General features: G+C 44.1%; 1 protein-coding gene across 1 annotated transcript in view; it reads right to left on the reverse strand.

Annotated features, from left to right (window-relative positions):
* The window catches only part of LOC311244093 (hyaluronidase-1), a gene marked incomplete at both ends in the record, with an annotated part of 53,407 nt that continues 39,280 nt past the window's right edge, over positions 1-14,127 (reverse strand). The window contains 4 exons of the mRNA XM_084333504.1: positions 1-6; positions 10,500-10,853; positions 12,351-12,545; positions 13,312-13,398. Of these exons, the coding sequence (XP_084189630.1) occupies positions 1-6; positions 10,500-10,853; positions 12,351-12,545; positions 13,312-13,398 (642 nt within the window). The remainder of the gene's footprint in view (positions 7-10,499; positions 10,854-12,350; positions 12,546-13,311; positions 13,399-14,127) is intronic.

The following is a 14,127-nucleotide window of genomic DNA, read 5'->3' on the forward strand; positions in this document are numbered from 1 at the left end:
TCACCTCTAGGGTATCAGAAAATGTATTAAACACCACATAAACCCATGAACGTCACCCACATTCGACTAAAATGACATGCTAACATCTGGAGGTGCATTTATTTTTCATAGCATAACGGAGCAAAAAGGCATCCGTGTGAATTTGGTCAATAAGTAAGAAAACATGTGACACATATAAACAAGGTGTTTTAGTTGGGATGTGTTAACTTTCATGGGATTGTGTAGCATTTAAAACACTTTCGGACACACTGGAAGCCTATGGCGGTGGTGGATCGGCAGAAAACAACAAAAATGTTCAGTAACAGTAAAAGATTATGGGGGACAAAAAGTGTGAAGGCAAGAATGATTTGGAACTGACAAGTCAAAGACTGGTACTGGTTACTGTTACTGGGTTGAAAACCCGTCAAACTCCCCATTGAGGTTTTATGCAAGCAGCCCTTACAGGCCCACAACCTCCATATCTCCTTTAAACACCACCAAAATAAGAAAATAAAGCTAATTTCTTACGCACATAATCTCCAAACTGAATCTATCTCGCGTACATTTATTTGATTTGAGGGTTATCGAGTTTGAGTTATTCCAGGAAGTATGCAATAGTGTGCAATAGCCTCGATATATATATATTTCTCCAATTTTCATCATTTAACTTTATTTAATACTTACTGATAAGAAATGGAAGAAATATATATATATTTATATATGGAAGAAATATATATATATTACTTCCAGTTACATCATTCTACTTTATTTAATACTTAATGATAATACCGGTATGTAACATCATAATGACATCACACTCAATAATTCCCAAACCAATTCAATTTGCACAAAACATCAGTTTTAGTTTTGGGAACGTGTGATATTATGGACGTAATATGTCTGCTTTCTCTCTCTTGGTGGATTATTCCTTTAAGGTGGTGTACGGGTCCGAACCCAAACTACTGTAGGTTCCTGGGCCTGTTTCTGGTTGATCCCCACGTGACAAAAGCAAAGCTCCCCTTCCATTGACTTGCATTAATTCTCAGTCACCGCCATTGATGTTTTTCCACTGCATTATGTGTCACTGTGCACTGCAGTAAGACCTGCATTGTAGCATAATACTAAAGATCCAATACCAAAGAGTCGTGTGTAACATCTCAGAAACTAAAGCGATGACACTTAATTGTCAGCGTTTCTGCCATGTTTTGGTCCATTAACCCTAAACTGACTGGTCCAAGTCGTGTTTGGTAAAAGTAATGGATCCGATTGATCCTCCGTATCGACACTAAAAGTCAACGGTTCCAAAACGTTCTCTCCCCACAGAACCACAGTCTTAGCCGCCCCAAGACTCATTCCCATTTAAAATCTACTCGTCACGTGGAGAGAAGCACCAGACCCGGGCCCCCGGCGCCGACCCATTTGGGCTCTTTACCCATAGTTCCCAAGAAACACTGGTCTGACTAGACGTAACTCCCATGAGAGCTCCATGTGGAGCAGGTTTTGAGGTGACTGGCTGGGGGGTTTTGAGGAGAGTCTGGGTGGTGGTGGTGAGGAAGCCTATCGGAGGGATATGGGAGAAAACTGCATCTTCTCATTGTTAATATATGATTCATATTCTGTACAATCAGAAGCACATGTGTAAATATGATCTCTTTCTGTAACTGATGATTGACAAATGATTTAGCTACCCTTCATCTTGAGTGTATATTTTAATGAAAAATAACAAATACATTTACATCAGCTGCAAAAGTGGGAGTTTTCCTGCCTTTTTCTTTTTTTAAAGGACATGGATTTGACAGTCTGGAATGTTATTTAGCTGCTGGAGGAAAATCACATGTACTACTTACCGTTTGGATTACTTTGAAGTCTTCAGAATGGCAAACTTGAGGTTTCATTCATGGCTGTTCAGAATGATTGGCCTTGGTGATGTCACAAGGTAGACGCATGCAGTGAATTCGCATTGCTTAATCGCATTACATTTACATTGTCATTTAGCTGACGCTTTATCCAAAGCGACTTACAAGTTCTGTACGACAAGTCAGCAGGAAGGATACAATTACCTGTGCTTTTTGGAGCCAGGAGCACTGTTTGTAAACGTTTCTTTCTCTCGGGTGTGGGGTAGCCAGACAGGGAAGGAAATCATGAATTTATGAGCATCAGAGACTATACCACCAAAAAGAAGCTACTCAACTCCTTGTCCAATCAAAAGTCATGTCTCGCCTCGACTACTGCAATGCACTGCTGCTTGCTGGTCTACCAATCACCGCCACCAAGCCTCTTCAACTCATCCAGAACGCAGCCGCCCGCCTGATCTCCAACCTACCAAAATCAGCCCATATTACCCCACTTCTTAGGGACCTGCACTGGCTCCCCATCGCCACACGAATACGCTTCAAGGTTGTCGACCTTGCATATCGTACAGCGAAGGGAACGGCTCCCCCCTACCTCCAGCCAATGGTCTCTAACTACACCCCCTCAAGACCCCTCCGCTCTACATTCTCTGGCCGCCTCAGACCTACTCCTATCTGAGCTTCGGGAGGCCTGAACACTTAAGGTAACCTACTTGCGTTCAGCGTCCCACGTGACCAGGCCTAGCACGCCCCCGCGGCAGCGCCAGAGCGGCAGCGGTGCGCAGGTTGCCGCGGCATTATGCATACGCAATCCCCCCTGTTTTAACATTGACGGTTAGCTCAACTCGTTCCTCAGCTTGCTGTGGAGCCTGCGGTCCAGTTGGTGACAAGTTCGAATCACTTCAATCTTTTTTCTTTTTTTTATGTTTAATTAATTTATCGCCTCTCTATATAAATGTAACTAGCGTCTGTCTTTCTTTCGCCGGTTAAGTTTAGGCATTCTTTCGGAGTTGGTTAAGGTTAGGGTTAAGTTTAGGCATTCTTTCGGAGTTGGTTATGGTTAGAGTTTGTCTTAGAGCATGGCAATAGAATGCCTGTCTTTCTTTCGCCGGTTAAGTTTAGGCATTCTTTCGGAGTTGGTTAAGGTTAGGGTTAAGTTTAGGCATTCTTTCGGAGTTGGTTAAGGTTAGGGTTAAGTTTAGGCATTCTTTCGGAGTTGGTTAAGGTTAGAGTTTGTCGCAGAGCATGGCAATAGAATGCCTGTCTTTCTTTCGCCGGAGCAGCAGCCTATTTCCGCTCTGCCTCTCTGCCGTGGTCACATGGGCGTCGTGGCCAATCAGAGAAACGCTGAACGCAAGTAGGTTACCTTAAGTGTTCACGCCTCCGGGAGGCGTGAATATTAAAGGCAACCAACTTGTGTTCGGCTTTTCTCTGATTGGCCGCGCCCCCACGCGCAGGCAAGCGCAGTCGTCCCACGTCCCAAATGAAATCCAAGGAGCGCAAGCGAGCGGCAGCGCGGGCAACCAACTTGTGTCAACCAACTTGTGTTCAGCTGCGGTAGCAGTGGAGCGCTATGAAATGCGCTGAACTAGAAAGCGTAACGTTATTATGTTTCGCGTCACTGTACACCAGATTCACTCGTGTATAAACAAAGCCCATACAGTTATGAAATGCGCTGAACTAGAAAGCGTAACATTATTATGTTTCGCGTCACTGTACATCACTTCAGCTCCAGCAGCAGCAGCACCGTTGTACTACCAGATTCACTAGTGTATAAACAAAGCCCATACAGTTATGAAATGCGCTGAACTAGAAAGCGTAACATTATTATGTTTCGCGTCACTGTACATCACTTCAGCTCCAGCAGCAGCAGCACCGTTGTACTACCAGATTCACTAGTGTATAAACAAAGCCCATACAGTTATGAAATGCGCTGAACTAGAAAGCGTAACATTATTATGTTTCGCGTCACTGTACATCACTTCAGCTCCAGCAGCAGCAGCACCGTTGTACTACCAGATTCACTAGTGTATAAACAAAGCCCATACAGTTATGAAATGCGCTGAACTAGAAAGCGTAACATTATTATGTTTCGCGTCACTGTACATCACTTCAGCTCCAGCAGCAGCAGCACCGTTGTACTACCAGATTCACTCGTGTATAAACAAAGCCCATACAGTTATGCTCATATTTTGCGAATGCATAAACTATATCTTAAATTATGGCTGTGTCTAATATGGCTGTCGCTTATCAATGACTTCGCGACAGCCATATTAGACACATCGCCATAATTTAAGATATAGTTTATGCATTCGCAAATATGAGAGCTCTGTCATTGAAGTGGGTGGTGGCACTAACAGTAGCGATTTTTATTGTTTTGTCATGACCAAACATAATCCCAACATAGATAGGAGGTGTACTGTATGTCAAATGTCGGTCATGTGGGCATGGTGGAAGAGTTTAGTACAGTCACACAACAGAACACCAGTGGCATTAACCAACAAGGGCGCTCCTCTCAAGAGTACCTGGGGGAGCCTCATGCGCATGCGCGTCTCGCCGCGTCTCTCGAGTCTCTCTTGCCGCGAAGGGCGTGTGCTAGTGGATTGATTGATTGGCCGTGTGGCCAATCAGAGAAACGCTGAACTAAAAGCTGAACACAAGTTGGTTGCCTTTAATATTCACGCCTCCGGGAGGGTCATCAAAAAGAAGCCGCCTATTCTCGGTCCTCGCTCCACAATGGTGGAACGAACTTCCCACTAGTTAGGACAGCCGAAACCCGACCAATCTTTCGCCGTCAACTAAAAACACACTTCTTCAATCAATATCTAAAAAATTATAATAATAAACCACTAACTAAATCAAATCAAATCAAATCAAATTTATTTATAGGGCCCGACAACACACGTTAATGTCCCCATGGGCCGTACAGGTCTTCTTTAAACAAGTCAAGAAGACAACATAACAATAAGTCAAGAACAGAACAAGAACACCATAGGGTCCAAAATTTTTTTAGATGAATGCAAATAAATGAAAGAATGCAAGCACTCCCAGACATACCCCACGCGAAGGTAAGGAAAAACTCACTAAAACCTAACAATAGGGGAAAAAAAGCTCCACAGGCAATGTGGAGGAGAGAAACCTTAGAAGGGCCGTTCAAGGGGGGATCTCCCTTCTTAGATGTCGGTGATAGTAGTGTTGCAGACGGACAGTTGGTAAGCATGCACTCATGTGTGTGGTGAAACACAGATGAGTGCATGCAATAGCAACTGTACATTTTGAAAAATTAAAGATAGAGCTAATAGCGATAGCAATTGAACATTTTGAAAGATTAAAGATAGAGTTGATAGCGGATCTATTTGAAGCACAGGGGCGGCGCAAGAGGGTCACGTCCTCCCCGTCTTAGTCACGGGACATTCAACACTCCGGTCGTTGCTCAGGGACAGCCGGAGACAGGGGGAAGGGGGGTGGCGCAGAGAGGGTCACGAACTCCCCGACATCATCGCGGGACATCCGGCACTCCGGTCACACTACGAGACCTCCGAAGACAGGGGGGCACGCAGAGGGGGTCGCAATCTCCCGGCCTTCGTCACGGGACGTCCAACACTCCGGTCAACACTCCAGGACAGCAAGTCATAGGAAGACAGGGAGACGGGACAGGCGTTAGACAGCTCATGAGATTGTAGTAGGCGGACATAGCAATAGATACAAGTGGTAGGCATATATGTGAATGGAGTAGATATATGAAGTAAGCGTATTATGTGAATAGAATAGAAGTACTTAACCCAGCAATGAAACCGCGTTGACTGTTAATCTGTTAACAGTCTGTTAATCAGTTGACAGGACCACGGACAGACGGCGGTGAATAACTGATCCAATGCCTCGGAGGTGCATGTAGAGCAGTCACTACAAGCTTGGCCAAGACCCCGAGGCATCCATCACCTTGGTCAGCGCCAGGAGACGGGTACTCAGAGAGAAGGGGGAGGGAGGGGGGGGGAGAGGGGGGGGGGAAGAGTTAGAGAGTTCCCATGTTTGTGGTGCTGCAAAGGAGCAGACATGTAGTACCCTGTAGTGCCATGTAGTACCCCGTAGTGCCATGTAGTACCCTATAGTACCCCATAGTGCCATGTAGTACCCCGTAGTATCCTGTAGTACCCTGTAGTGCCATGTAGTACCCTGTGGTGCCTTGTAGTTCCATGTAGTGCCATGTAGAGCTGTGTAAGCCATGTAGTACCCTGTAATGCCATGCAGTACTAAGTAGTACTCTGTGGTACCATGTAGTACCCTGTACCCTAACTAAACTACCCTATAGTAAACTACCCAGTGGTACCATGTAGTACCCTGTACCATAACTAAACTACACAGATTAATCTAAAGGTCAGTCCCCAACCAGGTGAGATCAAGGTAGGTTGAAGGAGAGAGAGAAAAGATGAGTCTTAAGCAGGGATTTAAAAGCTTCGACAGAGCAGGCGCCCCTGATGACGGCAGGTAATTTGTTCCACAGGTAGGGAGCGTGGTAGACAAAGGCTCTGTGGCCGGCGGATTTCTTTTTAACCCTAGGGGTCGATAGAAGCCCCGCATTTTGTGAGCGCAGAGCACGAGCGGGCGAGTATCGGGAGATGAGATCAGATAGATAGAGCGGTGCAAGCCCATTTAAAATTTTGTAGGTGAGGAGTAGCACTTTAAAGTCAGAGCGTGCTTGGATAGGAAGCCAATGTAGGGCGGACAAAACTGGTGTGATGTGATCAAATTTTCTAGTTCTAGTTAGTATCCGTGCAGCCGCATTTTGCACGAGTTGAAGATTTTTGATGCTTGAATTAGGTAAGCCTGAAAAAAGTGCATTACAGTAGTCCAGACGTGATGAGACAAAAGCATGAATCAGGGTTTCAGCATCAGCCAGAGTTAAAATGGGGCGTATTTTTGCGATATTACGAAGATGGAAGAATGCAATTTTGGTGACATTTTTTATATGTGCATTAAATGAGAGGGAGGAATCAAAAATGACTCCGAGGTTTTTTATGGTGGAGCTCTGGGATACATGACAGGTATCAAAGTTGAGGGAGATGTCCTGAAACAGGCCTCTGTGGTTTGGGGGGCCAACAATTAACATCTCAGTTTTATCTGCATTAAGGAGTAGAAAGTTTTGCGACATCCATTTTTTGACGGCAAGCAAGCAGGCCTCAAGGTTTTGTAGTTGGGAGGAATCATTTGGCTTAATAGGTATATATAATTGGGTGTCATCAGCGTAAAAATGAAAGTTTATGCCAAATTTGCGTATGATATCGCAAACCTTCTTACCGTCTTATAATACTATCATTCACTCTTCCTACTATACTAATATGTCTAGTACTATGCACTCAACACTACAGCACCCATGTTTCAGCACTGTTTGACGAACATTGTTACTCAGGAGAGTTGTACCCTTCCTGCTGACTTGTACAAAACTTTGGATAGAAGCGTCAGCTAAATGACAATGAAAATCTAATATCAAACTCATTATTTCCTTCCCTGCCTGGATACCCCACACCCAATAGTAACAAACGTTTACAAACAGTGCTGTTCAAGAAAGAGATGTTGGGAAATTAGATTCAGACCAGCTTCTCCACAAAAAAACGTAAAACGTGTTCCACAGATTCAAGGAAGTCGTATAAAATGGTTGGAAAGATACATAATAGGTCCCCTTTAACATGAAATGTCTCAGGTAGTGATGGAGAAATATGAAAAGTTGTGTTAAACAACACTGGGCTTTAGAAAGGGATCTTCTGTGGCTAAATCAACCCTTGTGAAAAAGTATCATGGTATTTCCAAAAAGTATCATGGTATTTCCAAAAAGTATCATGGTATTTCCAAAACGTATCATGGTATTTCCAAAACTTATCATGGTATTTCCAAAACGTGTCATGGTATTTCCAAAACGTATTTATGGTATTTCCAAAAAGGTTTTGGTCACTACGATGATGGTAGATATCACCTTCAGTTTTGTGTTATAAAGTACAGAAGTGGCACGGCATGGTAATACATAACCGTTACCCTGGCAATACCATGGTAAATTATTTAGACAATGGCCGGAACCATGATAAAACTGAAATTACCATCATACTACCATGAGACTTTTCCCTAAGGGAAGTAGCCTACAACAACTACTGTAGCTGTCTACAATAAACTGAAAGGCTCACCACGGATATGAGCAGAGCATGTATTTATCTAGAGCTTTGATTGAACAGATACTGCATTCACAACAGATAATTTGCAGCAGACACCATTTTCATCAACAAATTGAATCTGTCTGGAGTCTTGATATGATACATTTATTTATATTGCGCCCCTCAACCAATAGTTACATTGGCCCGGGAAAAAAAAGAAAAACAAAGACGGGAACAATAATAAAACAGAAAAAATACATGCAGGCCAACCAAGCAGACGGAGAACAGACGGACATAATACACCAGTCATACTACAACACAAAACTAGCTCAAGGATTTTTTATGGCGAAAATGTGGGTTTTGAGCATGGCCTTAAAAGTCCGTAGAGTGCTTGCAGATTTGATGTTTAGTGGGAGCTTGTTCCAGAGTTTCGGCGCTGCAACTGTGAATGCCCGGTTTCCCTTTGTCACCAGTCTTGAGTGTGGGATTTAAGGCAGATTTGACTGTTTGATCTGAGGGATCTGGAGCTGGCTGATTGGACCAGGAGTTCCTTTATGTAAAAGCTGGGGCAAGACCGTTTAGGGCTTTGTAAGTGAACATGAGGATCTTGAAATTAACCCTTTGTTTTACGGGGAGCCAGTGTAGGGTAGGACTGGGGAGATGTGGTCCCTCGTCTTGTTTACACACATGTTTATACACCAGTGTGAGTGGTGTTGACTTGTCCACAATTTAACGAGGAACAGGCAGAGGGTGCCAGTGAGTTTCAGCATTGGAGTTCATGTTGGGTCACCGAGTCCTTTGTATGTCCATGGGCACAGCTGTAGTCAAGATGATGACCAATGACTAAGACGAAACCTAGACCGGTCAGTTCTTATCAAATATTAGCCAGGAGGAATAAGATGTTAGAGTTGACGTAGTGTTCCAACAAGTCATGACCAAGACTGAATCACTGTATTGTATATTGTTCACAGGCTTTCTGTAGTTCAAAGAAAGAACATTTAAAGGTGGAATAGGCCATAAAATAAGACTCAACCACATGCAGTGACGTGGAATAAGCACATCGAGTCTACGCGGTTATTTCTGTTTGTTTACCCAGGATAGGTTCGCTGAGCACAGGTGCTCTTTTTCAGCCACGCCCTGCTTCACACCCACACCGCTGAAAGGCCCTTGAGCAAGGCACTGAACCCTGCTCAGTACAACAGTCTGATACTGCTGGCCAATGAGCAGCTCCACTGAAGCAGTTGGGGGTTCAGTGCCTTGCTCAAGGCCCTTTCAGCGGTTGGTATTGAGGGTGTGTGTGTGTGTGTGTGTGTGTGTGTGTGTGTGGGGAGGGGGGGGGTTATTCATTCACTTCCCCACCCAGATTTATTTTCCTGCCGGTCTGGGGGATCAAACATTCAACCTTCTGGTCTCTAACATTTAGTCCTCCGCTGCCCCCACCCTGTCACACTGTCAGCTGGCGATGAGAATTCAAACATTATGCTGCATTCGTTTATGGTTGGAGGTGGGAAGCTGGAAGTGGGAAACGCATCACCTCCGACCTATGTGCGTTCGACACACATATGACATATAGCTAATATACTTACAAATGTACTCTTAAAACACCTAATGACAACATTAACATTTATATGATGTGGGTGGCCATGTTGGAATTATGTCAAATGACGCAGAGGCTTGAAATGGGGGTTGAGAAATTATTTTCCTAGTAGGAAGTCATAATGTCCGACCCCCGAGTTATAATCGAATGCAGCATTACATTACACGCTTATTCCACGTAACTAAACGTGGTTGAGTCAACGCGGTCTTCATTCCAAACATTCTAAATGACAACTTTAAAATCCAGGTTCTCTAGTCTAGCTAGTAGATAATACAGTGGGAATGGGAATGCTTCTTCTAATTCAGGAGCATGCTTTATCATTAGCTCGATTTGTAGCACAGCCACCTATCATGCTAGCAGGCACATGACTCATTCAAGACTGAGGAGGAAGCCAACGGCATCATCGTTGCCAGCATGAATTACAAATGTAAATCATGGGCACGTCCAGTGAGTCATACAGGTATACCCACATAATATTAAAATCCTTGTTTTGGTGTAGCACTTCAACCAAATGAGTCATTGCTATAACAGTGGGTTGTATAAGGCTGAGAATATTACCCACTAGGGTAATACAGGAAAGAAGCCCCTTGATTTCAGGCCAGCAAGAGCACATGTATCGTTCCAGCAGCAGAGATCCAGCATAGCCAATATGAGGGCACTGGGTGAATTGTTCCAGTGTCTTTGGGTATTTCCAGTAAAGGCCCAGGGCTCTCACGTCTCAAAGTTCCCTTACACAAACTCAGGACAGCGTAGACTAAACTCACAGAATTCACAGAATTCTATGTGATTGAGTCTGCACGGTCCTCATTCCAGATGATGTGAAAGATTGTACACGTTGCGTCTTTAAAGGTCCAGGCACAGGGCACTTCCCAGCAGTAAGGTAAAAACTGTCAGTATTGGGGCACTCAATTTTGTACCACAGTCTGTTGGTACTTGCAATGTAGGCGTTTCTGTAGGGCTTCCTGTGCCCAGCGAGCCTCCTTCCCCTAGCGGAGCCACAGAGGCCGTCACGTCCTCAGCCCTTCCTACTCCTACTTCCCCTAGCGGAGGCCCAGATGCCGTCACATCCCCAGTCCTTCCTACTCCTCCTTCCCCTAGCGGAGGCCCAGAGGCCGTCACGTCCCCAGCCCTTCCTACTCCTCCTCCCCCGTCAGAGGCTCTGTCCTTCAGGGACTGCTGGTCGTCGATAGCCCCGTCTGAAGCTTCAAACAGCTGGCACTGGAAGTCTCTCTTCCAGATCTCCAGGTAATCTGGGTCCAGCGGGTCAGTGGGCTTGGTGGGCTCCACCTGAAGAGAAATACATATTTTAATAAGGCTAGATGTGCACACTGTGCTATTCTTCTGTGTTTATTATTGTCTTGTCAACATGTCAGTAGTCTCTGTCGAGAACCTCACTAGTACCGCAACGTAGACAGACAGCAGCAGACCGAGTGAAAGACTGTGACTGTGGGAATATTTAATTTGAACATTTATTTGACTATATTTATCTTTATTTTCTGTATCTATTTGAAGTGTTCTCTCCACAGAGCTTGGGTGGATAGACGGGGCAACAGCTGTGATTGGAGGATCAAAGAAAAGAGGGCGGGTTTGAGATGGGTCAATTGTTCCCTTCAGTACAATCACAAGATCACATGGTTTCCATAGTATTCTGATGATGATGTCATGGATGAAGTATTTTTTCACGTGTGGACGAGTGCAATAGAGAATGCTTGTGTAGTTCTCTTCCATGCATCTGGTAACCACTTTTGAAAGAAAATGCCTCATTTCTGTGCATTGGTAGAGTAGGTAAGACATTGAAAGCTGCCTGGTTAAATAAAGGTTAAATACAATTTAAAAGAAATTGCCGTGGTAATACATCAACTTTCCGAGGCTCACTCAGCAAACCGACACTGATTTTCATGACGTTATCGAAGATTCCATGGCAGCTCATCATATATGTGTATCGGCCAAATTACTTGAATAGGAGTATAATGTTCTATCAATTGAAATGCCATGGTTTTCTTCTTTACCTTCAATGAAGGAGTAGGTCAACGCACACCAGTCTTTATGAGGCGCTGGTACTGGCATCAAGATTCTAATTAGGAGGAAGACCGCAAGCTCAAAGTAGCTCCATGTAGTTCTTTAAGATAAGATAAGATAGGATATTCCTTTATTGATCCCCTTGGGGAAATTCGGGCGTCATAGCAGCATGGGGAGGGGGGCGGGGAGGTACAGGTATGGGCAGGGTAATAGTAGAAAGACATAGATACAGGCAATATAATTATAGTAAAGATCAAATAAAAAGATAATAGATTCAGTAAAATATTGAACCACAAAAATGTAACTGCCTGATACTCTATTCACTGATTAACCCTTTCACTACTACTACAGACGTGTGGTAGTGAAAGGTTAACCTTCTGTAGTGTGGTAGTGAAAGGGTTAACCATTTGTAGAGTGGGAGTGAAAGGGTTAACCATTTGTAGTGTGGTAGTGAAAGGGTTAACCTTTTGTAGTGTGGTAGTGAAAGGGTTAACCCTTTGTAGTGTGGTAGTGAAAGGGTTAACCCTGTGTAGTGTGGTAGTGAAAGGGTTAACCATTTGTAGTGTGGTAGTGAAAGGGTTAACCCTGTGTAGTGTGGTAGTGAAAGGGTTAACCATTTGTAGTGTGGTAGTGAAAGGGTTAACCCTGTGTAGTGTGGTAGTGAAAGGGTTAACCATTTGTAGTGTGGTAGTGAAAGGGTTTAAGAGCTACATTGAGTGGGCAGCCGGTATTCCTCCATATTTGTGTCTCCTTCTCCGTCGTCACCTTATCTGTGACCTTCTCCACCACGTCGGCAGGGGGTGGGAGGTGGAGGTAGGCGGAGCTTTCTGGGTTCTGACGGACGCAGCGGCCCCGCCCCTGGCATAACGAGGCCGAGCAGAGACGAGTTGCCGTGGTTACGTTGAGAGAGTACGGTCCCAGGACTCGACGGACAAACTCCGACAGGTCTGAGCACTCTCTCTGGGGACGGAAACACACACAAGACACACACAAGACACACACAAGACACACACACACACACACACACACACACACACACACACACACACACACACTTAAGAATGATAATTATAACACAGATAGGTAGAGACGGACAGAGATGTGTAGATAGACTACAGGCCTCATTTATTATTAACTACTTTGTTAAGAATCGGTTAATTCCATTGGTTCAAAAACATCCACAGCCACCATGACACGTAATGTATCACCTTCTAGTATAGATTACCAATGTTAATCCACCCAGCAGATGATTGTGTTTGGTCCCATGCGTTTCTTCATTGGAAAGTCAGCACAGAGAGACTCAAAAGGAGCTTCTATCCCCTGGCCATCAGGATGGTGGGGGGGTGACTGTACATTGGATTATCAACGAAACCTTACTTGGTCCCAAGAGGAAATCCCTGATGTAAACAAGACGAAAGTCTTTCTCTGGGCTGCATCCCCTTAACAATTGTGTGTATTGAGCTGTACTGTATTGTACCCATTCTGCAATCTGTTAATAACATTTTCAATCAACCAATCAATCAATCAATCAAAGCAGCATGGGGCCATTGACTTTGCATTGGTTTGTCACTAGCTTATAGCCGGAGCTGCAGGTATCCACATCCAACAGCATGGGTTGTGTTGAGAAAAGACTCTACTGACCGGCAACATCATTGATAAGTACACTTTTTGTTTTAACTAGGGTTAAAAAGAAATCTGAACTTACTCTTTACATCTACATCCATACCTCAGTCGTTGTCTCTTTCTCCTCCCAGATGACAACCCCTGCTGTTCCCATGGCAGCACTCTCTCCTATGGTGCTGATCAGGTCATCCTAGAAATGACACAATGCTTATTACAACATATACCGTACTGTGTGAATGTATTATTAACCAATGCACAGGGTCTCTGTATTGGGACTATGCATTGCAACAACATCATTATGTATCAACATCAATTTAGTTACATGTTAAATTAGGTGTGTATGAACATTGTATATTGTATATTGGAGCTTGTCTTACTTGTAATGCCATGTTATGATGTCTGTCTGTCTGTCTGTCTGTCTGTCTGTCTGTCTGTCTGTCTGTCTGTCTGTCTGTCTGTCTGTCTGTCTGTCTGTCTGTCTGTCTGTCTGTCTGTCTGTCTGTCTGTCTGTCTGTCTGTCTGTCTGTCTGTCTGTCTGTCTGTCTGTCTGTCTGTCTGTCTGTCTGTGTGTGTGTGTGTGTACTAGTCCTTTGTCATGTTTACTTGTAATAATAATATAATATATAATATAATTGTCATGTTATGATGTAAGTGTTATGTTGCATGGTCACAATGTAAATTTCTTTTGTGGACCCCAGGCAGAATAGCAACTGCAATGCTGTAGCCAATAGGGGATCCTAATAAACTAAACTAATGAAAGCATTACTATAAAGAGTGAACGTTGGAGGACACTGGGATTGGGATTCTGAAGTCCTTGAGAGTGTCCATTATTTTCATAAAACTGGACATACCCACAGTCATTTATTACCAGAGTTTGGCCAGGTTGGATATTATGGATGCCATGTTGTGTATCACAGTG

This window comes from Notolepis coatsorum (assembly GCF_963971535.1).
Source record: "Notolepis coatsorum genome assembly, chromosome: 17".
Lineage (NCBI taxonomy): Eukaryota > Metazoa > Chordata > Actinopteri > Aulopiformes > Paralepididae > Notolepis > Notolepis coatsorum.